Source organism: Pichia membranifaciens (assembly GCF_001661235.1).
Source record: "Pichia membranifaciens NRRL Y-2026 unplaced genomic scaffold PICMEscaffold_8, whole genome shotgun sequence".
NCBI lineage: Eukaryota > Fungi > Ascomycota > Pichiomycetes > Pichiales > Pichiaceae > Pichia > Pichia membranifaciens.
The window spans coordinates 67,139-94,666 of NW_017566989.1; the positions used below are offsets into that span (position 1 = coordinate 67,139).

The 27,528-nt window shown below is 45.0% G+C and overlaps 15 protein-coding genes across 15 annotated transcripts; 9 read left to right on the forward strand and 6 right to left on the reverse strand.

Moving 5' to 3' along the window:
• Positions 1-313: 313 nt before the first annotated feature.
• PICMEDRAFT_37527 (hypothetical protein) lies at positions 314-1,873 on the reverse strand (the record flags this gene model as incomplete). The annotated part of the gene is made up of 1 exon (XM_019163087.1): positions 314-1,873. The coding sequence occupies one exon, from the start codon at positions 1,871-1,873 to the stop codon at positions 314-316; it is 1,560 nt and encodes a 519-aa protein (XP_019015299.1).
• A 772-nt stretch (positions 1,874-2,645) lies between these two features.
• Positions 2,646-4,305, forward strand: PICMEDRAFT_18449 (hypothetical protein). The gene has a single exon (XM_019162005.1). It carries the CDS (start codon positions 2,987-2,989, stop codon positions 4,178-4,180), a length of 1,194 nt encoding a protein of 397 aa, XP_019015300.1. The 5' UTR covers positions 2,646-2,986; the 3' UTR covers positions 4,181-4,305.
• On the reverse strand, positions 4,305-5,924 carry PICMEDRAFT_74797 (hypothetical protein; the record flags this gene model as incomplete). The annotated part of the gene is made up of 1 exon (XM_019164874.1): positions 4,305-5,924. The coding sequence occupies one exon, from the start codon at positions 5,922-5,924 to the stop codon at positions 4,305-4,307; it is 1,620 nt and encodes a 539-aa protein (XP_019015301.1).
• Positions 5,925-6,287: 363 nt separating this feature from the next.
• On the forward strand, positions 6,288-7,607 carry PICMEDRAFT_18451 (hypothetical protein). Its single transcript, XM_019162006.1, has one exon. The coding sequence runs from the start codon at positions 6,402-6,404 to the stop codon at positions 7,566-7,568; it is 1,167 nt and encodes a 388-aa protein (XP_019015302.1). The 5' UTR covers positions 6,288-6,401; the 3' UTR covers positions 7,569-7,607.
• A 688-nt stretch (positions 7,608-8,295) lies between these two features.
• Positions 8,296-9,840, forward strand: PICMEDRAFT_19393 (hypothetical protein; the record flags this gene model as incomplete). Its single annotated transcript, XM_019162117.1, has 2 exons — positions 8,296-8,629; positions 8,708-9,840. Coding segments are annotated over 2 exons (1,467 nt in total), but the record flags the coding sequence as incomplete, so codon positions are not given.
• On the reverse strand, positions 9,520-11,059 carry PICMEDRAFT_18453 (hypothetical protein). The gene has a single exon (XM_019162007.1). It carries the CDS (start codon positions 10,991-10,993, stop codon positions 9,896-9,898), a length of 1,098 nt encoding a protein of 365 aa, XP_019015304.1. The 5' UTR covers positions 10,994-11,059; the 3' UTR covers positions 9,520-9,895.
• A 323-nt stretch (positions 11,060-11,382) lies between these two features.
• Positions 11,383-12,264, forward strand: PICMEDRAFT_60655 (hypothetical protein; the record flags this gene model as incomplete). Its single annotated transcript, XM_019163452.1, has 1 exon — positions 11,383-12,264. The coding sequence occupies one exon, from the start codon at positions 11,383-11,385 to the stop codon at positions 12,262-12,264; it is 882 nt and encodes a 293-aa protein (XP_019015305.1).
• Positions 12,265-12,809: 545 nt separating this feature from the next.
• On the reverse strand, positions 12,810-13,247 carry PICMEDRAFT_18924 (hypothetical protein; the record flags this gene model as incomplete). The annotated part of the gene is made up of 1 exon (XM_019162094.1): positions 12,810-13,247. A coding segment is annotated over one exon (438 nt), but the record flags the coding sequence as incomplete, so codon positions are not given.
• Positions 13,248-13,903: 656 nt separating this feature from the next.
• Positions 13,904-16,870, forward strand: PICMEDRAFT_25083 (hypothetical protein; the record flags this gene model as incomplete). The annotated part of the gene is made up of 2 exons (XM_019162380.1): positions 13,904-15,391; positions 15,458-16,870. Coding segments are annotated over 2 exons (2,901 nt in total), but the record flags the coding sequence as incomplete, so codon positions are not given.
• A 401-nt stretch (positions 16,871-17,271) lies between these two features.
• Positions 17,272-18,411, reverse strand: PICMEDRAFT_74804 (hypothetical protein; the record flags this gene model as incomplete). The annotated part of the gene is made up of 1 exon (XM_019164875.1): positions 17,272-18,411. One exon carries the CDS (start codon positions 18,409-18,411, stop codon positions 17,272-17,274), a length of 1,140 nt encoding a protein of 379 aa, XP_019015308.1.
• Positions 18,412-18,633: 222 nt separating this feature from the next.
• PICMEDRAFT_19454 (hypothetical protein) lies at positions 18,634-20,145 on the forward strand (the record flags this gene model as incomplete). Its single annotated transcript, XM_019162120.1, has 3 exons — positions 18,634-18,876; positions 19,402-19,889; positions 20,046-20,145. Coding segments are annotated over 3 exons (831 nt in total), but the record flags the coding sequence as incomplete, so codon positions are not given.
• A 467-nt stretch (positions 20,146-20,612) lies between these two features.
• Positions 20,613-21,653, forward strand: PICMEDRAFT_13750 (hypothetical protein; the record flags this gene model as incomplete). The annotated part of the gene is made up of 1 exon (XM_019160105.1): positions 20,613-21,653. One exon carries the CDS (start codon positions 20,613-20,615, stop codon positions 21,651-21,653), a length of 1,041 nt encoding a protein of 346 aa, XP_019015310.1.
• Positions 21,654-21,758: 105 nt separating this feature from the next.
• Positions 21,759-23,210, reverse strand: PICMEDRAFT_74806 (hypothetical protein; the record flags this gene model as incomplete). The annotated part of the gene is made up of 1 exon (XM_019164876.1): positions 21,759-23,210. The coding sequence occupies one exon, from the start codon at positions 23,208-23,210 to the stop codon at positions 21,759-21,761; it is 1,452 nt and encodes a 483-aa protein (XP_019015311.1).
• An 899-nt stretch (positions 23,211-24,109) lies between these two features.
• Positions 24,110-25,099, forward strand: PICMEDRAFT_74807 (hypothetical protein; the record flags this gene model as incomplete). Its single annotated transcript, XM_019164877.1, has 1 exon — positions 24,110-25,099. One exon carries the CDS (start codon positions 24,110-24,112, stop codon positions 25,097-25,099), a length of 990 nt encoding a protein of 329 aa, XP_019015312.1.
• Positions 25,100-25,387: 288 nt separating this feature from the next.
• PICMEDRAFT_74808 (hypothetical protein) lies at positions 25,388-26,350 on the forward strand (the record flags this gene model as incomplete). Its single annotated transcript, XM_019164878.1, has 1 exon — positions 25,388-26,350. One exon carries the CDS (start codon positions 25,388-25,390, stop codon positions 26,348-26,350), a length of 963 nt encoding a protein of 320 aa, XP_019015313.1.
• Between the last annotated feature and the right edge of the window lie 1,178 nt (positions 26,351-27,528).

A 27,528-nucleotide genomic window follows, 5' to 3' on the forward strand; every position in this document is an offset into this window, starting at 1 on the left:
GACACCGACGGCGGAATCTGGAAACTTGTTCTCCGCTGGAGAAACTGTGGCATTTTTGGGCCGATCGGCCCACTACGCTTTTTTTTGCTTCCTTGTTGAGGTATCTTTGGAATTACTCAATACGGGGGCAAGAAATCCCAGATAAGTGGCTAAACTGTGGGAAGGTATGGGTGGTCGGCAAAGAGGCGACCAATACAAGAGTTTGACGTTAGGTATTAAATATAATTGTTGCTGAAGTATATAGAGAGAAAAGCTACCTAGGAAGATAATGTGGAAGCCTAGTAAAAAATAAGATGCTAACTAAACCTGCTATTTATAGTGGATAAATAAATTCTTTGTTCTGTAGATCAGTCAAATCCAACATGGAGATGTCAACCTTCCTTTTGCCCTCTTCGTCATCGCCATCAATGTAGGCAACAGCTGAAGAGACAACATTTCCTTTTTCATCGAAGACTAAGTGCTCCTTTCTTTCCTTGTTCCGCTTCGCTAGGATGTAACGTATAGTCAAGAGAATGGCAGAGCTTCCAACCCAAGCAAGAACTATTTGAACAATCCAAGCATGGTAATATCTATTACCACCTGTTACCCATAGCTGAGGAGCAACAATGTTAGCAACACCGTAGGCTATCATGAACATGGTGGTTCTGACCAATTTTTTGGTATAGCCTGCGGCGGAACTCTGCGACCAGCAGAGTCCACAGATGTAGCCAAAACCGTCAGAGTGGACGATGATGCAGCCGGCAAGAATGCCAACCTTGTTTGACCATGGTAGCGAAACTGCCAATATTCCACCCACAATTGCTGGAATATTATATATCACAGAGAGGTACGCCAATGAATCTTTCCACTTTGTCATAAAAAAAGTACCGATGCAGAAGACAACAGTACTGTAGCCTGCCTGAGCCACGGTGACCAAGTTCGTGTTCAACCTGGAGACGCCGAGAGAGGTATAGATGATTTGTTGTTGAAAGTTCATGTTGTTGGCAAGCATAGAGAAGAACGCAAAAAATGCAAACAGGTAGCTCAATGGGTCCTTCAGTGCTTCAAATAGTTGAGACTTTTTGAAAGTCCGATCTTCAACAGACGATCTACTCTTCTGCTTAATTCTCCGGATGATCTGTACTCTCTCCTCAATTGTAAACGCTTTGTAGCTGATCGGGTTAGAAGGATAATCCAAAAAGATCCATACCACTAACACTGCTGTCAAGGCACCGTTGATGATCCAATACAACTTCCAAGGGTGCAATGAGCCTTTGTAGTGTAAAACTCCATAGGATAGGAAACCGGTTGGAATACCAACACCGACGGTACTAATCCAAAAAATGGGATTGATGTATGCTTGTTCGTCAGGAGTAAAGAACATAGACATCGTGTGTTCGATTGCAGGAGTGACAGAACTTTCGGTCAAACCCAAAAAGAACCTGATTGCAGCAACATCGCCATAGCTCTTAGCAGCAAGCTGAACAAACATCAAAACAGTCCAGAGGAAAACGGCACCCGTCATATAGTACTTGATACCGAATCTCTGGAAAAGAAGATGGCCTGGAATCTGGCCTATCAAGTAACCGGCGTAATAAATGGAGTTGATGTTACTATACTGCGCTGAGGTAATATGAGTGTCTTGCCACATACCAAGTAACTTGGAATAACCAATCGCGTTCTTATCCATGAAAAGTAAGAGGTTGATGGCACACATCATGACGATGACTCTTCTGCATAGTTTCCAAAAAAGCTTCTTGTCCTGTTCGGGAGTGAACTCTGGACAATTAGGCTCATTCTCCTCCATAAATTGGAGAACAACATCCAGCTTCTTTTTTGATGTGATCAATATTTCATTCTCCTGGGTAGATATTTCTTCTGACTTCGAATCCATCTGTCCTTTAGTGGCAACGTTGATCTCGATGGCGTTTACGCTGCTTGTGGTAGACTCGGATCTCATCTTCGATTCTTTACTTTAATGACACAACAGCTCCAGATCAGAGGTTCCTGTGCTTATATTTATACTCCGGAGATAGAATCCCAGCTCAATAAGATAAAGCTGAATACTATAGCCGTGCACCGTGAAAAAAAGTTCAACAATGTGACACAAATTGTGGCTTTTGTGGCTAGCGGGTGGGGTGTGGTAGGATGTAAAACTGGTCTTGCCCGGAAAAAAAACGGTTTTGATGGAAGACTAGAGTACGGGGTATTTGTGCTGTCTGACAGAGAGACGTGGATCCTTATATATTTTCAGCCAGAACTCCCTTGAAGATTCGAATGCGAAAGACTAAGAGTGTAGATCGATTTGAAAGTAAACAACAGAGGGGTAGATAAGAGAGGCTGTAGCAGATCTCCAGAAATTATGGGATTTGAATTTTTGACTCTATAACTAGAACGCAGACTTACCCTGTCACTTGTTATCTTTTGCGGCGGGCGGAGCAACCAAGAGATAACCCGCTGACTGGTTTTGCGGAATGTACTTTCCGAGTGTCGGCAAACTATTTACTGTCACGTCCGCTACCTAGAGCTATCAGCGCCTCCAGCTCCTCTGCCACCACTTTCACGGGTCCTACACTGGTCGGTGGTAAGGCCACAGCTCGGTATAGGTCCTGTATTCCGTTCCCCAAGCCTTATCTTGAGCAACAAGAAGTCCCACAGCGGCATTTCGAGTACTGAATTCCGCAGACCTCGTGAAAAAAAGCGTGCGATAAGGTACCACAGCCACGCCGGGCTGATGACGGCTGGACAATCCACTGACAACTGACGGGTCTTGGCCATTGTGTATGCAAGCGTGTGTGGCCCGGTGGAAGACAGAGAGGGGTGTTCCGAAACACTAACGTGGAGGTGGCTGTGATTAATGGCATATCCACAGCGGAAACATTTCCGTGAAGTGACTCCTTTCTATATAAGAAATTGAAATAGCAGACATTGCACTTGTTCAAGAGTGGCATTTGAAGAGTCGCAGAATACAAGGTAAATTCTGCTCACACTAGCAGACACAAAGACAATGACGGTTTTTGAAGGGATTGAGTCCTACCAAGAGGGCAGTCCAGAAGTTACTGGTATCTACAACGGAACAGTAATCAAATTCTCCAAGGTGGCGCTGCCCGGTGGCAGGGTAGTTAGAGGTGTTGACTTCCCTGTGGCCTTGAAGCTAACGTTCACGGACTTGGAAGGTAACTGCGTAAAGGAGGACGATAAGAGCCTTTACAGCAGCATTGGCAAGTTTGTGTACGAACTTTCTTCTCAACATGACTACTTCAAAAAGCTAGTTCGGAAACACGGTGCTTTAGCCATCAAGGGACTAGGCTCAACAAATCCTGAAAATTTTGCAACGTTTGTGGACCAATTGGCCAAAGGATCAGAATTGGTTCAGTACGAGCAGAACGGCGTTGCTCATCCAAGACAGAATATTGCGAAAAACGTCACCACTGTTAACAAATCGACTGGTTTCAAAAGGTTGTACGCCCACCAAGAGTTTTCTAGATTCAAGCAGTACCCATCCATCCTAACCTTTTTCGCTAAGGTACCTGCGGAAAATGGGGGAAATGAGACCCTAACCCATGGCGGGGAACTGTTTGACAAGGTAAACGAAAAATATCCCGAGTTTGTCAGAAAAACGTTGGAAAAAGGCATATATTTAACCCAGACCTGGCCTTACGAAAAAGACCTAGGCGACGGATTGACATACTCGTGGAAGGCAACACATTCTTTCGGTAAACTCATTGAAGATGGGGACGACCTAGAGACGCAAAAGGCAAAAGCTGCCAAAGTCTGCACAGAGAAAGTTGTGGAAGATTTTGAGTGGACCTCAGACAATGGGTTGAAGTTAAACGAACATACTCAGCCAATGCGTATTCATCCTTACACAAAAAAGCCTGTTTTGTTCAGTTCTTTGCCAACCTACCACCAGAAATATAAACACGAATTGAAACACGCCTCTGATCCAAGTTCTGTTGATCCTCCGATCACCTATGATGATGGTGAAGAGATTCCAATGAAATATTTGGACTATATGCTAGACCAGTCGATAGAGTTGTGCTTCGAGTATAAATTTGAGCCAGGAGATATTGTCTTTGTGGATAATTACCAAACATACCACGGTAGAACTGCTTATGGTAGCCAGACCAGAGAAGTCTTGGCTAGCTTTTGGGATGATGTTGAAAAAAATAAGTTATTACCTCCAATTCTGCAGTTATAGCCAGTGTGTAACATCTTTTTGTTCAATCCTTTACCTCTGGAAACCGCTAATAAAGTAGACTTTTTTGATTAGTGAAGGTAAATCATTTTTTTTAATAAGTTATATATAGATACAAATGAGAGATCTATTGATCGTTATATTGTATGGATTTGTCAAATTCATCCAATTCTCCCTTGGAGAATTTATAGAACAAATCACATAAAACCTCTTTTGAACTTCGAATCTCACCATCACGAATATAAGGTAAGAAATCAAACCGGTTTTCAGGACCTAAAGCATAACAGCTTGTAATCAAGTCTCTAATTGTGGTTTCATCATAAACTTGGAATCCAAACTTTTTACCCTTGAATCTATTATTGATAAATTCTCTTTGTACTTCCACTGGAGGTAACTTTTTGCTATTTGACCAAACACCTGCAATTGCAATAGCGTTAGCCTCAGAGGTCAAAAAGAACAACGGATTATGCGCAATACCGGTATGACATAACGTTGGGTCTGAAATAGTAAAAGTGTAAAGGTAAAGATTGTCAACCTTATTCATTGCGTAATTGGGATTCCCGTCAAAGCCGGAAGAGATGGAAATGTATTCCTTACCCTTGTTTTCTGCTATATCCAAAAAGGGATAGTAAAGGTGATACCCGGTACAAAACAGTATGGAATCAAATCCAGTTTCCGTAGTACCATCTTCGAACTCCACTGTATTGCTATGAAAACGGGAAATTCTTCCATGCTTGGTCCACTTCACGTTGTCATCTGAAAAGACTTTTTCAACCCAGTCTTTCTTTGGACGCACAATTTCATCCGATTTCCCATCGACAGCCGCCGAATGAGTGTTGCTTGAAATATGAAAATCACATATAGGAATCAAGTACTGGGCAATGTCCAGTGCGCTGACACTACTACCAACAATCATGACCTTTTTCCCTTTCAAATGTTCTGTACTTCTAAACGATTTGGAGTGACTAATAACCCCTGGATGAGCTTGATCAAAGTCGTGTAAGCCTTCTATTTTTGGAAAAAAAGGAACGTTGAAACGACCAATTGAAACAACAACAGCGTCAAAGGTTTCTGTGTAATACTCAAATGTGTTGGTTGTTTTGCAGTACTTGCAGACCGAAACATACCACTTTTTACCCTTTTTGTAGACCTTTTCAACTGAAGTATTGAAACGCACATACTTGAGCATGTCGTATTCTTGCACATAATCGTTCAAATAATTGAGAACATTTTGATGAGTGGCAAAAGGCTCGTAGACTTTCGAGTTTTTGTCTAAATGGATATCATTTCCAAAACTAGTCGAGAACCTCATGAGAAAGTTTGGAATATTTGTGAAAAGATGATCGTACACTGCACTTTTATTCCAGCGCTTCTCGTACTTCTTGGCCAAATCAACTCTCGCCGGAATAACAATAGGATGATCCGCATTTGCTGCTTCCAAGTCTTTCAGTGCAGCATCTGTCAAATGCGGTCTTAACGACTCTGGTTTGGAGTAGTTCTCCACGTCTGCAGGAAAAGGCGGGTCGACCTCCTTCGAATAAGACCAAACACCACCAATTCTATCGTTCTGTTCGAACACAACAATCTCGTCAAATGCTGGGTCGGCCGGATAGCTGGAATTGGATGTGGGACTCACGATAGTGCTCTTTCCATCCTTGCCGGTATGAAGTAACTCGTTTAACACGGTCAATCCGCCAGGACCACCACCAATGATGGCAACCTTTTTTACTTCTAAAGTTTCAGTCATCCTTGGATCTTATCTAGTAACGTGTGTGATCCGGTGGATATATTTTTTTGTATACTACTGACTGATCTGTATGTAGATGGTGGTGGTAAACTGCTTTGAACTGCTCTAATACAGCACCTAAAAAATCGTTTTGAACCAAAAGGTAGTGTGACGCTATGCTTAGAAGATACAGCCACGGGATCTGTTGGATGGTGTTGGTAGTTGTTATGCACTCACACCACATTCCGCTTGTGAACTGGTGGAACAGGCGTGTTGAAGATCCCGACACTCGCTCCAACCTTATCGAACGATATTGCACCGTTTTCTTTCCGCTCGCCACAGCTGCAGGCTTGTGGCTCTGATAAGGGGCCCAGATCTATATAATGAGAGGATGGTAGAGCAGACACGGGGATATGCTACCTTGATTTACTGCTTGCATAACCGTGTGAATAAAGGCTTGATGTGACGAGGGAGAGAGTGGAAAGAAAGAGAAAGCAAATGTCTGCTCTAGGCCGGAGAGACAACACATATTCGTCGCAGTTCCGGAAGGAGGATACTGACGGCGACCCAGTAGGCCAACAGGACCCAGTACTAACCATATCTGCCGATGACAGGGCAAGGTTGAAGTACCCCCAATGGGCGCCAGTGTGGGATCGGAGACAGGAGCTGAAGTTTGAGAATCCCAAGCCATTCATTCACGTGGACAGAGCGTTGTTTGGGGATCCGACATTCGAGTCTTTGCTATCGGTTACTGGGGTTGAGCACGAGAGACTCAGTCCAAAGCTGGGCTCTGTGGTGAAGGGGCTTCAATTGAGTGAGCTGACTGCAACCCAAAAGGACGACCTGGCGTTGCTTGTAGAACAACGAGGTGTTGTGGCTTTTAGAGGCCAAGACTTCAAGAGCCAGAGCTTTGAATTCATCAAGAAATGGGCTACCCACTTTGGGCCCCTGCACGTCCATCCGACCTCGGGATCCCCGCTTGGCCAGAGTGTGTTCCACACCACGTTTCGCAGAGGCGGCGCCAGCGAGCAGAAGAACATGATGTCTGACCGGCTGAATGCGTTGATCTGGCACTCAGACGTGTCGTACGAGCGGCAGCCGCCGGGAATCACCATCTTCACTATGCTACAGACCGGCGTGGGTGGAGATACACAGTTTATTGATACGATCGAGGCGTACGAGCGTCTCAGTCCCCTGATGCAAGAACTCATCCAGCGTCTGAGGGTCTTTACGACCTCGAAAGACCTCACCTCTGTTTCTGCAAGCAAAGGCGGCGTTGTTCGGAAGGAGTCCGTCGACTCGGTTCACCCCCTCGTGAGATACCATCCTGTCTTGCGCAGGAAATGTCTTTTCATCAACAAGTCTTTTTCGAGGAAGATTGTGGGGCTGAAGATGGAGGAATCCGACTCCCTCCTAATGTTTCTGCTGCATCGCATAGAAAGCTGCCTGGACGCACACGTCCGGGTCCGCTGGGACGAGGAAACTGTCGTTATTTGGGACAATCGCCGACTTGTGCACACGGCGACCTTTGACTGGGACTCCAACGACATCCGGCACGCTTTCCGGGTCACCACGCAGGCCGAGAGACCAGTCGCAACGGAAGCAGAGTACCACCGGTGGACGCCAAAGCTTGAGCAGGAGCCCTTTGCTGTGTATAAAGAGTAGTATTATGGAATAAACAGGTAAACATAAACAGGTAATTAGATAGACATGCCCAGAAAGGGAAGGCCACCAGTCACATACGCGGCCAGAGGCGTGTCATTGGGAGAAGGCAACAAGGTGAAAGCCACGAGTAATCATGAGGATGCCAACGGGCACAGGTTCTCTGGGAGGGCAATTGAAAGTGTCTGCTGCCAGTCAAGACACAATCGATCCGATGAGCTATGATGCCGCCGACCCGTGGGCGGACGAGACCCCGAAGCAATCAGGTGTGGCGAACAACGAGAACAGAAACACCGGACTGGACGCCAGCATGTCTGCGACGTTGAACATATTTGGCAACTCAACGGCCTCGTCGATGATGGACTCGATGATCGGAGAGCCCGACCCGCTTGGATACAGCACCAACAACAACTGGGGTGACTACAACTCGTTCAACATCCTCTCGCACAGCAGCAATCACTCCAAGTCGGTGCACAAAACGCCTAACACCAGTTCGACATTGGGCGCTCTGGCAAATCTCAGCATTGACGACAGCAGCAAGAACAGTAACGGTGCCGGAAGCAGCAGCAAGTTTGGTCATTACAGCAGCAGGCCAGATGTAATTCATGCTGAAGCGGCAGAAGTGCTCAGTGGCCGTGATAGTGGAGTCAACGGGGCTGCCAACGAGGTCATCGATGACTATGAACCAGAGGAGAACGAGGAAAGCTTGGCGTGGCCCGTGGACGTGAAAGTGTGGTCTGACGACGAGATCAAGAAGTTCAATCCCCTCACGTTGAAGAACGCTACCGATGGGTTGATAGTCCGGGTTCGGGAAATCCCCGAAAAGGAGGGCTTGGTGTTCAAACACACAAACTACTTAATATCGCATACGTTGAAGTTCAGCAGCGAGTACCTGGTCTCCAGTGATAAAACAAAGTCTTCTCGAGATAGCAGGGCAAAAGGCCAGAATGAAGACGGTACTAAGGTCATCAGAAGATACTCGGACTTCGCATGGCTAGTCGAGGTCCTGTGGAAAAAGTACCCTTTCAGACTAATACCTGAATTACCACCCAAGAAATTTGCATGTACGTATTAACGATTATCCTTTTTGACCTTTTCTTTTCAACTCCTAAAGATACTAACAAGAAACTTTTTTTTTCTAGTAGCCTCTTCAAACGATGTTTTATTTTTACAAAAGCGAAGACGTGGATTACAGAGATTCCTTTACCAACTTTGCAAGCATCCTATACTTTCGAAGGAAAACCTAGTCATAATGTTCTTAACTGTGCCGAACGACTTTTCCAACTGGAAAAAATTTGCAAACATAGAGTTGAACGATGAGTTTGACGGCATACGCATCAATCTTCCGAGGAGGTTCAAAATTGATCTGTCGGATGTGTTAAAAGGGTTAAGAGACAACGAAAGCGATTTTGAAGACAACGAGGATATTACAGATGAAAGTGAGGAGAATCACACCAGCTCCAATAGAAACGAGTTTGTTATCAATAATATCAACCAAATCTGGAATGAGAGTCCTGTGAACTTTTTAGACAAAGATTTTATCACCAATCTGAACTCGTTGTATGAAAGCTTATCACGACTAGCAGAATTCTGGTCCAAATTATATTTATTGGTTGAAAGGATAGAAAAGCGTGAGTTAGCCCTATCTGCAGATCACCAGAGGTTTGCCATATTTTTGGAGAACATGATTAAAACAGATGCTGACGTCTTTAGCATGGACAACTTGATTGAAAATAAGTCAAAAAGGATTGACGATGAAACTCAAAATATGACAATTATCAACTCTATACTTTCTCAAGTGTGCAAATATTTTGTAGGCTCGAGAAAGCTCAAAGAGGAAGAGATGTTAGTTATTAACAACGAAATCTTAGAATCTTGGAAGAGTTTTCAGGATTACTTGATTGGCTTACATTTCTTGATTGAAAGATTTTTCAACTACAAAACTGATAGCGAGAAAGAGATTCAGAACTTGCTGCAAAGGATAATAAAAACCAACGAGAAGATTAAACAGCTGAAGATGAAGTCAGATATAAGAGGCTCTGAAATCGACAAGCATATCAATGTATTGATCACGTCCATGGACCAATTGAGTATGTTGATATCACGAATAATCTTGGTTAAAACCACTTTTGTTAATGAATTTAAATTGTTCCAGAAAGTGAAGTATCTGATAAGTGAGGTTTTCCAGAACTGGTTCGACGAAAGGAGCAAGTTCCAGGAAACGAAAAATGACAACATCCAAAGGTTGTTGAATGATTTGAAGGATTTGCCTCTAGGAAACTGACGTTCAAATTTATGTACATACAAGTAATTTACATAGTTATCAAAAATCAAGCGATCTTTTTGGAGGCATTAGTAAAACCAATTCCTTTGCATGTTGCAATCAGGGCGTTATCGTACTCATCATCTTCCTGGAAATAGAACTCGGTATTGAACAACGACTTAATGTCTCTCATCAACTTCACCAAGCCCGAATCTATTTGATCTCTGTTCACTATGAGTCTGCCGATATCTTCTTTACCTATAACCATGAAGATAAAGGCCATTTCGAGCTGTGATCTTGGCACACATCCGCTGTTTTCTATGAGTTCCAAGAAGCTGTAAGATAACGCCTCTGCCAAATCCTCCGGAGTCTCACCGTTCTCGGCAACATCGTCGAGGATATATCGCAGAGGTGACTTTTTTGATTCTGTGAATAATGTCAATCCAAAGCCAGGTGACTTACCCGAGTTTTCACCCCTCCATACATCTGTTGTTATATTGACTTCGCATCCGGTTACTCTCAAAACGCTTCTTGCTGAGTCCACTAAACGATTGACTACCGATGGCGAGACTCTTGTGCACCATGCAATACCTCTAACGGACGAAATATTTGGTATCTCCAACATATGCACGGTAATCGGCTGGGGAATTAGTGAGTTGACAATCAAATGAACTTCACCACCTGCATTGGGGTAGGAGCCTCTTTTCAAAGTGTGGAGCTCGACGTCCCGAATACCAAACTTGTCCATTAATGGGATAAACCCCCATTTGATAAAATCAAGGCCAACTTCATTTTTGTTTGAAGTCAATCCTCTGAAAACTATCGAGAACTTTTTTTTGGAAAATGGCGCCAACATCAACATTGGAATGATGAAGTACGATACAGATCTAGAAGACGGACAGTTGTGGCTGAAGGAGCCTCCTGTGATCAGACCTGGGCGGTAGATCAATGACGTACCCGTATACGATATTTCTATTATGGAGCCATTGGTTACCGACTCCAAGAGTCGCAAAAATGATATTTCGTAGTCTTCCAAACCAGGGTTGAGAGCATCTGAACGAATGTTTGATATTTTTATAGACTTTCCAGAAAGCGTGGCTAACACGAGCCTTGTGGTGAATTTCTCATGTGTAGAGAAATGAATCAATGGCGTTGTCGTTGACATACTACTTCTAACTGCTATTTGGCTCTTCCTTTGGTCTTGACTGTGCTGACATGTGCTGAGAGAAACCGTTCGGTCTGGCAGAGGTGATGAAATTCTTGTCACAGAGGTGAAGAAAATGAAAAAAAAAGTTTCAGATACATGTTTTCCCAATCGGGAAAGAAGCCCCAAACTCTGTGGTGCACTGATGTGTAAGATAATTTTGCTAATTTGGGTCGATCGGCTTAATTTCTGGATTTTTTGATTTTCTCTTTTTCGCCAAATTCAATCTATTTTGCCCTCTCTGGGGTGGTTCATGGGTTCGAAAGAAAGAAATCAAACACGTCTTTTGAAATGTGTTGGATTGAGGCAAAACAAGAGTTCATAGGTTTGGAAAGAAAGAACGGCCAAGTATGTCTACCGCTAAGCCGTCTACGGATGGGGGACAGGAGGCTCCAAGTTCAAGCGTGCAGTCTCCCCAGGTTACACACGTCACGCAGACCCCGCAAAAGAAGAAACAATCGAATAAGGCATTGCAATCAGACAACCATGAAGTGCTGTCTGATGCTGTGGCTGCGTCCGGTGTCAACATTCGTGCCGAAGAGGAAGCAATGGTTACCGGATTGTCAATATCGAAGAGGCAAATAGAGCAGAACACATTTTTGAAACCAAACCAACTGCATTGGTTCATGAACAAAACTCTCGAAGAGCAAGGGATCAAACCTGTTGTGACGGACCAGGAGGTGTCAAATCTAATATCCGCTTCTTGCGAGCACTACATGACACAAATATTGACTGACACCATTGTCATGATGAGACATCGAAGACACTCGTCCAATGTTCCCAAGAGTACCGGCAAGAGCGGCAGCAAGAAGTCGAAGTCCAAGAGCTCGATGAACTCGCATTCGGGTTTGAGCAGCAAGTCGGAACTCTCGAAAGCACTGAGAGACATTGCTTCGAAACATAAGGACCGAGAAGAGAAGAGAATAAGGAGAAGAATCTTCCTAGGTTTGGAAGAGGAAAAGCTGGAGGAAGATTTAATCCAAGATCACAAGCAGACCAATCTGACTGCATCTCTGATGATGAGTGGTTCCAAGAAAAAGAAGTATTCTTGGATGCAATCCTCGTCGGCATCCCCTGGTGCTATCAATTTTCGTGGTGATAATGGTATCAGATATCGAGAAGCTCGAGAAGAGCAAGCAATTGTTCTCAGAGATTTGATTGCTGCTTTAGAGAACAGGAGAATTGGTGTGTCCAACGCGCTGCTCAAAGGTTACGCCCGCTTGAGGGATTGAAAGAATAACCGCCGCCACCCTTCTTACCTTTGTACATTAGTCTATAAATATATCCTATATATTTTTTGTAACAATTTGAAACAATTTACCTTTCGGTTTCACAAAATGATCTTTGCTTTCTTCCGCTTCACGATCCCTTTGATTGGTTCCACCAATGAACGTTTCTGTCCTACCACGCTGTGAGACAGACCGCCCTTGCCCTCCCTTTGGTCCTCTTCCTCCTCATCTTCTTCATCCGAGGAAGAAGAATATGCAGCCAAGACTCCAACGTTTTGTGGCTTTTCCTTCGCCTTTTTGAACTCATCGAATGCTCTTTTCGCCTCCAAATCCAGTTCCTCTGTAGGAGAATCATGGTCTGCTTCATCCGAGACTCCTATTCTGGTCGCTTTTTCCATTTCTTTCCGACGTTGTTCAAGGCTCTGCATTTGTTCATGTAGCTCCTCCAACTCTTCCACCCTCTCTTTCTCTTTCTGTTGCTCAATGAGCCTTTTTTCCAACTGTTCCATACCGGTTTCCTCACTTGTGAGACCGTTTTTCTTACCACCTTTTCGTTCCAACTCTTTCATCCGCTCATCTTCCTTCACTTCCTTCTCTAGTCTCACAATCATCTCATCTATGCTTTCTTTCTCTTTGATTGGTGCTGAGCGTTCGTAATTTTTTTTACATCCACTGACGCACTGATAATCTCCATTTTTAGGATCTGTTTCAAATATCATTTCTGCGTAACACCTTGGACAACGTAAACTAAACCGAATAATTTTGACACCCAAATAATCTCGATCAGTAGTCTCTTTTCGTGTGTTAAACTTCCTGGATGCTGCAATATACTCTTTACAATTTAAACATTTCATTGAAAATGGGGCCATCAACCTCACACTAGGTTTCGCATTTTTGGTTTTGTTGCTGGTTTTGCTAGAGAACTTCACCTTTGTTGGATCCACATTCGGCGGATAGTATCTGTTTATGCTCTTACGTTCACTCATCTCGTCTGTCTTTGCATATGCTCCAAGTATAATCTAGATAAGACCCGAGAGAGGAATCCAAGATGAGGAGAAAGAAAATAAACCGAAGAAAATGATGCAGCGCCTTAAAAAATACTAATCAGTTTCATGTTTTCATGATTTCAGCAATGTTGTTGTTTCGATCTACCACTGATCTCTTGCTCCACCAACCCATCAGAGACCCCGCCACAACTCTACATTCAATGCAGTTTCTCTTAGATACAGAGGTGAGTGAGTTTTCTACGGACACACGTCCCGATGACGACTTTTCTTACACATCTTGTTTCAACACGGTTTCGGACACTTTGGCGGCGTCACCTCTGAATATCCTCAATGAAGACATACTTGAAAGTACCAGGCAACTAATTTATTACATACCAGAAACCAAAGACATGAGAAAGTTAACAGCAATTTATTTCACTCTCACCAAATCAATACAAGCTGAGACTGAAATCATAGATGCTGAAGGATTCAACATTGACGCGTCAGAACATAAGCAAGTCCTTTACTGCTACATATATTTAATATTCATATCGGTCCAACATCTAATCATACTATTTGAATCAGAGGAAAAGCGGAAGGGAAAAACTTCCAATTCCGAACACGAAGCAGAGAAAAGAAGGTTAAGTGCCTTGAATACCATATTGGCTTCAACGTTGAGTACTTTGTGTGACTTACTGGATCGACAACTCTCAACAATACTACAAGGTGAACAGGAGTTAGTGGAATTTTGTGATGTTGTTTTGAAGTCGGCATACTCGATAATGATGTCCAAAGAGACGATTAAAGAGAAGACCAATAAATCCCTGCTAGTCAAACTTCTATGTATAGTTGCCAAAAGTCACCAACAAAATAATCAAGTCTCACACCGTTTGACAATGGCTCTACCGTTCTCGGAACACTTAGCAGAACCCATTGCAGAAATTGTTTCCACTTCGGTAGAAACCTACGATAATAGGAATTTATTGCAGGACGTTTTAGTCTCTTTATCCTCCATAGAGGACGTAGGACCAAATTTGGCAAAAAATATCAGCACTTTCCTTATAAAGTTGTCCGAGCTTTTAGGCTCCGAAATTATTCCATTCATAGAATTATTCAAGCCTTTTCAGGATTCCACACAGACGATTCGTGCTTCAACAATGATTTGCTATGGAAATTGCGTTAATTCTCTTTCAACGTCACAGGAGCTCATGGAAGAACACAGTGAAGCAATTTCTTCCCTGATTGAAACTCTTGAAACTTACTTATTAGATACATACCAAATAGTTCGTCAGCGATGCTTTCAAGCTCTAGAATTAATCCATTCAAACGATAAATCGCTGATAAATTTTAAAGAATACAGGTATCGTTGGACAATCTTTTCTATTCGACATTTGGAAGAAAAATCAAGTTTTGTGCGGAAAGCAGCAGTCAGCCTATTGAAATGTATCATCCGAAATCATCCTTACACGGTTGATGATGGGAAACTTTCATGGACTTTTTACTGGAATAGTTATCTAGACTGTACCAAAATGATAAAACAGTTTGACAATGGAGTGACTTACAATGTTATCCGCAAAGAAGAGTTAGATGACCAAGAACTAAGTGCAGTTATTGAAGATTCCGAAAACCAACACGAAGTGAAGCACATTTTTGAGTTCGTCGTTGGGGCTATACCAGAGCCAGACAGTGACATTTCAGTTGAGAACTTACCTCGAGAAGTAGTTGAAATAGTTTTGAAAAGATCATTTTGTCGTGATGCATGCATATTCATCAAATTATTGGACAAATCATTTGAGATTGCCAGTACGTTACTCAACTCTAAAATCAAAAGTGATGCGGTGTCTGCTATAGAGTACTTTGTAGTTGGTGACGCATATGACATTGCATCTGCGAAGGATGGCATCAAACAAATGTTGCACTTAATATGGAAAAATGGTTCAAATGAGGATGGTAACAAAATAGTTGAGAAATTGACGGATGCATACATTACCATGTTTTTGACTCCATATGAACAGGAATCTCAGACAAACAAGATCATTTATGTAGCAACATCTTTGATCAAGCTCACATATAACTGCAGCATGGCTGACTTAATATCGCTTGAGAAACTGATTGTTGAAATCTACAAAGGAAAACTAGTTGAAGTTACCAAAAAGGAGAAAGAGGATGATCATTATGTCCCTCGTTACACTTATTGGATTACTCCCCAGGTTGTTGATGCCTTGTGGAACAGTTTTGTAAACTCAAAATACGTTAAAGAGAAAAGGGGTGCAATAATTGTTTTGAGTATGATCACTCTCGCTGATTACAGAGTTATGCAAAGGAAAATCGAATGGTTATTGAATTATGGATTACAAACAGATAACATCAATTATCAAGTGACTAGCTTTACGTGTATTGCATTACGAAGAACCATTCCAAAAAAGATACCAGCAGATTATGCATATCCAGATTTCAAAGCTGTAATCGAGCAATTGAAAAAAATCCTTTTACTCAACACCAAAGACGGCGATTGGTTTAACTTGGCTGAGGAAGCTTTGAATACTTTATATGAGATTGATCCTAACGCGGACGAATCGGCAACTGAAGTTTTGAAACTGAAAGCTCTGGAAATTTTTAGTGATAACGAACAGATTGAAAACTCATCCAAGAGTAAAACTGTTTCCTTGAGCCAGCTATTCTTTCTCTTGGGACATGTGGGCTTGAAGACTATTATATATTTGGAAAAATGTGAAGCCGACTTCAAGCGTAAAAAGCAAGACAACGAAAACAAAAAGAACGAGCAAGAAATGGAACTCGATATGATAGGAGGAACAAATGAAGATGAGTTTACAGATGCCGTTCAAAATATCAAAGAAAAAGAGTTGTTATATGGTCCTAATTCAATACTGGCTAAATTTATTCCAATTTTGACGGAAACTATCACGAAACCGAAAAAGTATAAAAGTGAACTCTTACAAAGACAAGCTACGCTATGTTTTGCCAAATTTATGTGTATCTCTCCACGGTTCTGCGAAAGTCACCTTGGATTATATCTTTCTTTGATGGAAAAATCTCGTGATTCTATCGTCAGAAGCAATCTAGTTTTGGGATTGGGAGATATTGCTGTATGCTTCACCAATATTATTGATGAAAATCGGAGCGCCTTATACAGTTTGCTACAAGATAGGGACTTAACAGTTCAAAGAACTTGCTTGATGACGGTTACTTTCTTGATTCTAGCTGGTCAAATCAAAGTGAAAGGGCAGTTGTCTCAATTAGCAAAGTTATTAGTCCATGAAGACAAAAGCTTGAGAGAAATGTCTAAATTGTTCTTCCAGGAACTTGCCACAAAGGACAATGCAATTTATAATGGGTTTATTGAGATGTTAAGTGGATTAAATCAGCATTTGAATGAAGCAACCCCGTCCGAAAAACCTTTTTCGATAGAAAAGTTCAAAGAAGTCATCAAGTTCGTGTTGCCTTTCATTAACAAAGATAAACAACGTAGTCAGTTGATCAAAAAGTTGAACGACAGGCTGAAACTTTGTTCCAAAGAGGAGTGGATGAGATACGCCTTTTGTATAAAGGAATTGATTAGAAGAGATGACACTGGAAGCAAAAAGGATTCCGATAGTGAGAAATCCAAATTCTACAAAGAAGTTCTTGACACAATCTCCAAGGTAGAGGAAAATGACAAAAACCTATTGTGATGTATACTAGAAATTTTGTGTCTAAATTTCAAAATTGCATTTTCATTTTTTCTTCTTTCGAACAAAGCACAAAGAATTGTTTATAAGGGTATAGATTTTTCCAAAAAAAGATGATGGTGCAGTTTAAAAAAAGGTTATACTGGAAGTTCTTCACATGCGACAAAACAGTTTCGCCTCTAATGCTTAATCTAAATTTTTGAAAGGGTCAATGTAAAGGAGAACAAGAAAAAGTATGACAAAAAATTTCAAAAATAGAAAGGATGTTTGAGACATAGTAGTAACTTTTCGAAAAATAAATATTTGTGACAAAGTATATACAGCTTAAAAGTAGCTTATGCTTTCTTGTGGCTCCTATCACCAAAGAATTCATCTGGGTGTTTGAAAACATTTTTTGCGGAAACACTACCTAACTTGTAGTCCAAGGGGAGTTGCTTAGAGTACAGTTTACCAGATTCCAAGTGATCTTTCACTAAATCAGCCAATCCTTCGAGGAAAATAGGATCTCCATTCAATGATTCGCATCTGACAACTTTATCTGGATGATCGATAGCTTCCTTAAGCTCGATGTCTAACTCATGTAAAGTCTCAATATGATCCGAAGTGAAAGCGATTGGAACGATAACAACACCTGGGACCGATTCGTTATTGGTGATCCGTTCACACGTTTTTTCAGTCTGCGCTCCTAACCAAGGTTTTGGACCGACTTGGGATTGCCAAGTAAGTCTGTATGGGTTTGAAAAGTTCAGTTTCTGCATGACGGCATAAACTGTAGCAGCAACTTCGGCAGGATACGAATCACCTCTATTGATGATATCCATTGGCAAAGAATGTGCAGAAAACTGAATGACGACTTCATCTCTAACATTTTCAGGAAACTTTTGGAGTGCATCTGTTATATGGTTGGCAAAGGTTTTCACCAAACAAGGGTGCTGAGGCCATCTATCAATAATAGACCAGTTTATTTGACCTTCTGGATCATGTATCTTGGACAATCTGTATAGATCGTTGATAGAAGAAGCAGTAGTCGAGTAACTGAATTGAGGATACTGACTGAATGCAACGGCTCTAGTAATACCATCAGCCAACATCTTTTGAAGAGTTTCTTTCGTCAAAGGATTTGCATAACGGAACGCAACATAAGGATGATGGGGCGCAGTTTCTGGTGATATTTTATCCAAACGTTCACAGGCTTTGGCCGCTTGAAACTCGGACCACTTCCGAATCGGGGATCCGCCACCGATGGTTTTGTAGTATTTCTCAATCATAGGTGTTCTCCTCCAAGTGATGAACTTAGCAATAGAATTCTGGAATGGTCCCAACGGGATCAAGTCTCCGTCTGAAAATAAACGGAACAAAAAGTCTCTAGTTTCGGGAACGGTCGAAGGACCTCCCATGTTCATGAAAACCACAGCAGTCCCCTGGGACTTTGGCGTTGCCGATGTCGAAACACGACGAATAAAGTTCTTGAGCATTTTGAGTGGTTGAATGATACCCTGACTGAACTCAATGTTTGTAGTAGGTCGCAAGTACAATAAGAAGTGTCAGAGGCGCCGTGGCAAGTATATATCATCAGGTTGCAAAAAGGCCGAGACAAAAAAATGTCTCCAACGCTAAACACAACTATTTCTTGAACGGCAGCAAATCCGTCTTGACCCCGGTCACTACACCAGAGAGGAATTTTCGAAGGACAAGCGATGTCTTTTGACATTCAATGGGACACTATATGCAACGATGAACAGCTGGCGCTGTCATTGCGAGAGTTCTTGAACTCGAAGCTGTCGACTGTGGAGCTACCGCACTATCTAGCCAACTTGCAGGTAATCGACTTTAAGTTTGGTAAGACGGCGCCGGAGATCACAATCAGGGACATTGACGTCCCATTCAATGAATTTTATACTTCGGCGAATGAAGTAAATGATGAGAGAGAGGAAGAAGGAGTCGAAGAGGGGGAAAATGAAGGGGAGGCAGATGAAACAGATCCTGATCAAAAGGAGGAAGATGGTAGCAAACAGACGCCCCACGTTGACAGACGAGATCACGGCACCAAAGGAATAGACGGCGAAGATGTAAGTGATAGCCGAAGTAAAAACCGGGTGTCACTGCTGAAAAATCAGATACTGCCGCCGTCAAGGTCACCATCTCCTCATCCGTTCATCAACAATCCGAACTCAATCTTAATGCCTAGAGCGAGCTCTGGGTTCACGCCAACGCTAGGTCATATGGGAGTTGGTCTGGGCGGCTTTCGGATGGCAGGCGGTAATGTGCAGCTAAACAATGCAAGTAACGGCAGTGGAAGCATGGAATCTGAGAGTGATTATTTCCAGCCCGAGTACAATGAGCACGAGAGCACTGTCGACGATGGGAAAATATTTTCCGGTCTTATAAACGGTGTTTCTGGAGTTCATCTCAATGGAGGGGACGTATATTCTGATGGCGATTTAAGTAACGACACTAACCGACAGGGAAACCCAAATAGGGATTCAAACAACAAAGGCAACACCAACAACAGCTCGTTTTTCTCGGGGGAAGACTACAAAAGCCTGGATACGAGTTTAGACATACAGCTTTCTGTGGACGTCAACTGGGATTCGGAGTTATACATTGAGATAATATGCGATCTCTTGGTGAACTATCCTGCTCCGGAGTTCATTCGACTGCCTGTGAGGCTGAAAATCACAGACTTGAGAATCCACTCCCTAATGGTTGCCGCATGCATATCAAAAAAGGTCTTTATATCATTTCTTTGTGACATTGATTCCGATGATGGAGCTGGTCTTGATGACGGGAGCTACAGTAACAGCAACAATAACGAGTCCCGCCAAGACTCAAGAAAATCCACCACCACCAATACGACATTCAGCAGACGCTCCAAAGGCAAAGAGAGAATAGACATTCTCCAGGATATGAAGATTGAGGGAGAGATCGGAAACGTTTCCGAAGGCGCCGAATTGTGGAGAGAAAATCTTCTGAAGCCACTGCACCAGCAGCACTTCCATGACCTGCGGGAACTCAGCAACCAGAGTGTGGATCTGACCGCTGGCACGAACTTTCTCTCCGGGCTTGTCAACAACGACGACTCCGGTGACGGGAACGGCTTGGTGTTGAGGAACATTGGCAAGATCGAAAAGTTTTTGATCACCGCCTTTCGGGGTCTGATCATTGACGAGCTTGCGTGGCCCAGTTGGATCGAGTTAGACTTTAACGAGAGCGTCTCCGAAAGCGACGAGGAGACAGAGAACAGTGACGAAGAAGACGCCGGCGCAGCTGTCAACTTGGGACCGGCCGATGACTATTACCGGGAAGAGGCTATTGATGACAATGTCCATAGAACTGCAAGCGTACACGGCAAAGCCGGGAGACCTGTTGCTGGCGCCAATAGACTCAACCTTCCAGAAGACAAACAAGGATTACGAAGCCTCCGAAGTCTGCGCAGCACAAGCACCGAGGGAGGACTCCGGCCGTCGTCCTTTGCAGACGATTCCTCCCTCTACTCCAGCGATAGCTACTTCACCAGCGACGGGGAGTAGCCCTGCATGGACTTGTATACTTTGTTGTAACATCATGTTAGTTATAGAAATGAACAAACGTATTAGATAGGCGATAAAGAGGGGGTGCTTACGTCAGTCGGCCGTTATTTTTCGGTCTTTTGGCTGGGGCGTCTTTGCTGGAAGACATGCTGTGTATGTTTTACGAGTCTTGTGAAAGAACGGAACGGAACTTTGCTCTGAACCTGCCGGAAGGGAACAGGAATTTTATGTTTAGCATGATGCAATTACACAAGATAAGCAGGAGCGTGCCTGGAGTCAGATGCATGCATGTGAGTGGACGCAGACTAGCAGAGAAGTCCCATTATGAGAGACTGAAACTTCCGTTTGATGCAACGACTGCAGAAATCAAGAACAAGTTTAAGAAGCTGTCGTTGAAATTGCATCCGGACATATTGAAGTCACAAGGATTGAGTGATGCCGAACTTGATGCAAAGTCAGACGAGTACCTGAAGGTGAAGAAGAGTTATGAGATTCTTGCCGATGATAAGAAAAGAGGGGAGTATGATCTACATATGGGCATCAGACGAAGAGAGGGATCAACGTCGCCTAACAGCTTTTTCAAAAGACCAGGAAACTCGTTCCACTTTCACGAGCAGTACAGATACAACGACGTCCCTCACTTTGATTCAAGAAAGCACCAGGAGAGAAACGAGAGGGTAGAGAAGCGGTTTAGGTACCAGCAGAAGGTGAACCAAAACGTCGACACCTTTGGTCGGGACTTGTACGCAAGAAACTTGGGTGCCCACGGGCCCCGGAAGGGCATTTACAGAGAATACACGTATCAGCCTGACATCCGAGAAGATGAGTCTGAAGGGAAAAAGATTGCGATAAAATTGACTAGTGGAGTTATCGGTATCTTTGTCCTGTGGTATGTACTTTGCGGGAATTACAATACGGAGAAGCAGACGGGAGAAAGGGAAAAGAAGATGTCAGAGAGTCGTGAAAGAGCAGCCAAGGTAGAGGCGGAAGCAGCTGCGGGCGCTGCTGCTGCTGCTGCTGCTGCTGCAAAGTCTGCCGATGAGAAGCACGAGGAGGTGAACAGCACAAGCAAGAGCGGCAACAACATGAGTGTCAACAATGCGTACGGGCTGATGTTGATTGGAGGGGACTCAAAGAGGGATGACATGGAGGTCTTCGAAGAACAGACGTCCGAAGCTGCTGAATGAAGGGAGAAGGAACTTTTTAACAAAATTGTAGTCTTTCATTACCATTATAAATCATGTAAACATTTGAACAATACATACGACGAACAAAGCCGGGAGGTTCTCTGATCATATAGTGTCGTTACTGAGCGCACATAACGCCGCACCAACACTGGAACCGTCTTTGGAAATGTTGATGTGTAGTCTTCTCTCACCCTTAGCGCCGACCTGGGTGTCTGCAATGGCGTCACGCATCATGGTTCTGAAGCCCGGGTAGAACTCGACGACAGAACCGTCGACACCGACGTCGACCTCAATGTTGTGTCCCTTGAAGGCGTCCATCTTGATGACCAAGGCTGTGATTGGAACGGCGGCGAGGTGGGAGGCTCTTTTTGCAATGGCCCGGGTGATCTGCTGAATGGCCAAACGCTCCTCGACGGTGGTTGGCAATCTAAGCATGTTTTTCAACTCCAACTCCGTGGCAATCAAGTTGGTGGAGTCGTCGATCTCAAACAAAGACATACCTTCAGAGGAGAGGAGCCACGGGGTTCTTAGTCTGTGGGGCAAGTCCTCTTTCCTTGCGTACTGTGTGAAGAGGACGCCCTGGGAGTGCAAGTCTAGAAGCACGTTTCTCAAGATCTCGCCCAAGAACATCCCGCTGACTCTTTTCTCAAACATGTGGTAGCCCTTGTTAGAGGAAATGTTGTCGACCTCGACGTCGTACTTGGTGACGGGCAAGCGCTTCAACTCGTTGTCGAAGGAGCCCCACTCGGTGTTGATGACCATGTGGGTGATGTTCTTGGCCTTCAGGTCCGCGACAACGTCCTTAGGGAGCTTGACGATGTTGTCGATCTTCTCGTTGTAGGCACCGTTGGTACCTGTTCCGAAGATGCAGCCCAAAGAGGTCAACCCTTCCTTGTTTTCACCCGTGTAGGAGCGGGCAAGCAAGGTGCCGACGGTGTCGTTGGCCAACGCGGCGACATGCACAGGGATTTTCTGCTTGTCGATGTGGGACTGGAGAAGCTTGACGACGTCCTGGCCGATTGTGTCCGGGATGTCGAAGCCCTTGGTCCATCTGATCAAGGTGCCCGAGTCCAACGAGGTCTGCTCGACGGGGAAGCTGAAGGTGAAGCCCAACTTCAGCTTGCCGGCCTCGGCGGCGGCGGCGTCGCCGCTGGCTTCGGCGTCGAACTTCTCGTTGTGGTGCTGTCTGACAAAGGCCCCGATCTTGGACGCCAAGTACGAGAAGAGCTCCTCCGACGATGACGTCATCAGGTCTGTTGGGATGTGGCTCTTGGACTGGACCAAGTCGAACGTGTGGTCGCCGTTGAGCGTCACCGAGCAGACCCTGAAGTTCGTGCCACCCAAGTCTGCGGCCAGAAGCACGCCCTTCTCCTTCCCCGTGGGGATCGACGTCACGAACGTGGGGATCATCGGCATCGCCTCCCTGCCGGCGGACGTGTGGGCGAGCCCGTAGTCGGCGGACTCGTTGAAGAGCTCCACCAAGTCCTGCAAACGGGTCTTGTCGAGCTCGAAAGCCTGGGTGATCTCGTCGACCTTGGCCTTTACTGTGCTGTTCATCGGAAGCTGTGTGTGTGTGTGCGTGTGTGTGTGCGTGAGTGCGTGGCGTGTGCGTGCGTAGCGGCGTGGCCCTGTTGTGTCTGCTGACCCAGAAGAAAGCACATCTTCCACCACCCACCCCAGCAACACCACCCGTTTTGTAGCCCCAACCGCAGTACCTCCAACACACCACACGAGCAGAACAGAGCCAGCACCTGTTCCGCAACCACTCAGCCCCCGCTGCTGCCCCGTCACCGTTGTCGTCGCCAGCGTAAGGTGGTGAGGCCCTCCGCAGCAGCAGAACACAGGCCACCAGACGCCCGCACCGCCGCATCGCCGCATCGCCTGCCCGTCCCCGTCCCGTCGGCGGTGGCACGCGGGGCAGCCGAGGATGTTCCGGCTAGCGCGTGATTGCGGAACAACGCGGGGCTGCGGGGCAGGGCGAGCCGCGGCGGGTTGTTCCGCGGGGGGTGCGGAGGTGGGGGGAGCGGGGAAGCGGGAGAATAAAGGAGCACAATTTTCCGGGCGTAATTACGTCAGCGTTGATGATGTAAGCAGGGTGATTACGTCAGCAACGCTGACGTAATTGAACACCTTCCGCGCAAGGCACGTGCTTCCCCCCTCCCCCCCCAAGACAGCACGGCTTACGTCAGCGCCGTTTTGACTCTGGCTGTCAAACTAATTCGAGCTAATTTTCCACCTTTTCTCTTTTATCGTCTTTTTTTTTTTTTCTATCTTATGGTTCATATCCAGACACGATGTCCTTCGATTCGGCCTTTTAAGCAGGCATTCTCCCCCGGACAGGTTTTCGTTTCTGCGTCCTTGCTGGTTTTTGCTGTTTTCGCTTGCAGCCGGCCCCTGTTCCTGTTTCTGAGCTCTCTTCCGTCTCGCACACCACCCCATTGCACCCACTGCCCGCCATGTCCGCTGCTATCAAAGCCTGCAAGGTCATCCCTGCGTCTAAAATCGCCAAAACCTACCTCCAGGAGGTCACCGACGCCACGGCGAGGCTCGCCCGCAAGCCGAAGCTCGTCGGGCTTCTCGCCAACGACGACCCGGCTGCCATGATGTACGCCACGTGGACAGGAAAGACCGCCAACACGCTGGGGTTCCAGTACGAACTCATCCAGGTGTCCAAGGACCAGCTCGAGGAGGAGATCTACAAGTGCAACAACAACGACGACATCAACGGCATGATTGTGTACTTCCCTGTGTTTGGCAACAAGCAGGACCAGTACCTCCAGCAGTGCGTGTCCATCCACAAGGACGTCGAGGGCCTCAACTTCAAGTACATCTCCAACATGTACCACAACGTGCGTTTCTTGGACGAGGCCAAGACAATGAAGTCGATTTTGCCCTGCACGCCCTTGGCCGTCGTCAAGATCCTCGAGTACATCGGCGCATACAACAAGGTCTTGGACAACGGCGACAGGCTCTATGGGAAAACCATCACCATCGTCAACCGCTCCGAGATCGTCGGCAGACCCCTCGCCTCCCTCCTCGCCAACGACGGCGCCACCGTCTACTCCGCAGACATCAACGACATCCAGCTCTACGAGAGAGGCGACGGCCTCAGATACAAGCAGCACAAGGTTCTCGACTGCAACAAGTCTCTCGAGGAGTGCGCCCGCATCTCCGACATCATCATCACCGGGGTCCCTACGAAAACCTACAAGTTCCCCTCCGAGTACATTAAGAGGGGCGCCATTGTCATCAACTTTTCCAGCGAAAAGAACTTCGTCGACGAAGACGTCGAGAAGGTCGCCTCTCTCTACGTCCCCTCCATCGGCAAGGTCACCATCGCCATGTTGCTCAGAAACCTCCTCCGTTTGATGGACAACAAGAAGGCCGTCAACGCAAAGAGCGTCGAGCCCCCAACAGCGCCAACCGACAAGCCCCAGGATATTTAGTCTTTCCAACCTTTATACTTCTACATACTTATTCCTTGTACAACATTAACCGACTTTACACCACCACTGGTTCGCCCAAAGAGGTAACCGAGCCGAAATCTGGCTTCTCGTTCGGCCTTTTCGTATTTCCGCAGCTTCCCCGGTTTTCCGGTTTTTTTTTCAGCTCGGGGCCGTTGGGGACAGCAGAAAGGAATGACACCCCATCCAGACATCAGGCTCTTTTTGCAAAGCTCTCTACCGAAAGTTATCCAGCACCTTGCAAAGTACATAACCACACACCAGGACACTATGACTATGGCTGACATTCCAATCATCACCACCGTCGCGGACTTGCGGGTCCTGCGCCATCAGTACGCCCGCAGAAACGAGTCCGTCGGCTTCATACCCACCATGGGGTATCTCCACGAGGGCCATCTCTCGCTTATCAACCAGTCCCTGCTCTCAAATGACCACACTATTGTCTCCATTTTCGTGAACCCTTCCCAGTTTGCACCAGGCGAAGACTTGGACACATACCCCCGTGATCTCGACCACGACGTCAAAGTGATCACGGAATTCGTCGCCGCAAAGTTCCAAGGCTCATCGGATAAAAAGGTCGACGCCATTTTCCATCCAACTGTGTTGCAGATGTATCCTTCCGGGTTCAGCATGGAGCGTTCCCAGCAGAGAGGCGCCTTCGTGGAGGTGCTTGGTGTCTCCGAGCCTCTTGAAGGCAAGACAAGACCGTCATTCTTCAGAGGTGTGTCCACCGTGGTGGCCAAATTGTTGAACGCCACCAATCCAACCGTTGCATACTTCGGACAGAAAGATATCCAACAGACCGTAGTTCTCAAAACTATGGTGAGGGATTTGCTCATGGATATTGAGCTTGAGATCGTGCCAACCGTGAGAAACAGCAGCGGGCTGGCACTGAGCTCTAGAAACGCATACTTGTCTCCAGAGATCTTGAGCCAAGTTACATGTATATTTCGCAGCATGAATACCGCGTATGGGAAATACTCTAAGAGTGGTGTCAGGGACGTCTCCGACTTGACGGAAACAGTGTCTGCGGAAATTAGATCCACTAATGCTAACTTCAAGGTGGACTATATCTCTTTCAACGATCCAGAGACACTGGATTATTTGACCACCATTGATCCTAAGAAGGGCGCCATTTTGTCACTAGCTGTATACGTCCCTAATTCAACAGAGACTAATGAAACGAAAACAACAAGACTCATTGATAACATGATTTTCAACCCCGTTGCTTGAATATGATAAACGAAATAATAGACTCAGATGTACGTAGACATCGCTATAATATACTATATACCTCTCTAATCGACATGTCAACTTTCATCCCGGCCGTTCGACCTTTTCGACATTTCAAAGTCAATCAGCTTTTGAAACTGTTCTTCCTTAAGGCGCTGGTTCTCTTTACTACTCACCCCACGGACTCGCTTGCTGTAGAACACACTCCCGTAGGTAACTAACCATTCGCCTCTGATAGCAGTGACGTAATTCATGTGCTGCTTTTGTCCCGTAAACAAAAGCTCGTGGAAAACAACATATTTGGGCAAGTCTCCGATCCCATTCAAGGACGATGTGGGATGCAAGTACATCTCCAGACCTGAGCGACAGTGTTTGTACTGGCCGTGCTTATAAAACTCAGCAGCGTTGGAATAAAAGCTTGCACAAATACATTCTTTTATGATCTCCCAATCGTCATAACAGGATGTAATTTTTTCTCCTCGTTTCAAATTCTTCGTCACTAACTGTAGTATCTGATCATGGATGTCAGTTGCACTCTTCAAAGATTTGAAGTTGAAGTAATTTTTATTACACCACGCTTCTTCGCTATCCTTGCGATTAGATTTTATGTTGTAAAACTGATTAAAGATATTTAATAGTGTCAAATGATCACTTTCCCCTATCTGAAAATTCTCTCGTATCTTATCCGATTTTTTCTGCAAGTTGGCATCATTTCTAGACCTTATGAATATGTTTGGCACAGATAGCATTGCAACAATACGAACTATTTCTGCCATGCAACTGAACTTTTTGAAATTCGATATGATTAACATCTTGGATAGTAACGGATCAATGGGGAATTGACTCATACTTCTCCCCAAACTAGTCAAGCATCCAAGATTATCCAAAGCACCGATTGACCAAAGCTCATACTGGGAAGTCTCAATAGATTCCGTGGAGGGCTTGTCAATAAACTTGAATTTGTTAATGTCGCTGATATTCAAATTCTTCAATAGAAGAATGGTATTCATCAAATTGCTCCTTTGAATTTCCGGAATCGGTTCATCCCACATTTCATCTTCAAAGGAGGAGAGTGTGTATAATCTGAAAGACTGACCGGGACATGTTCTACCTGCTCTACCGGAACGTTGACTTGCTTGTGCTTTGGAAATAGGAACAATCTGTAAAGAGTCCATGTT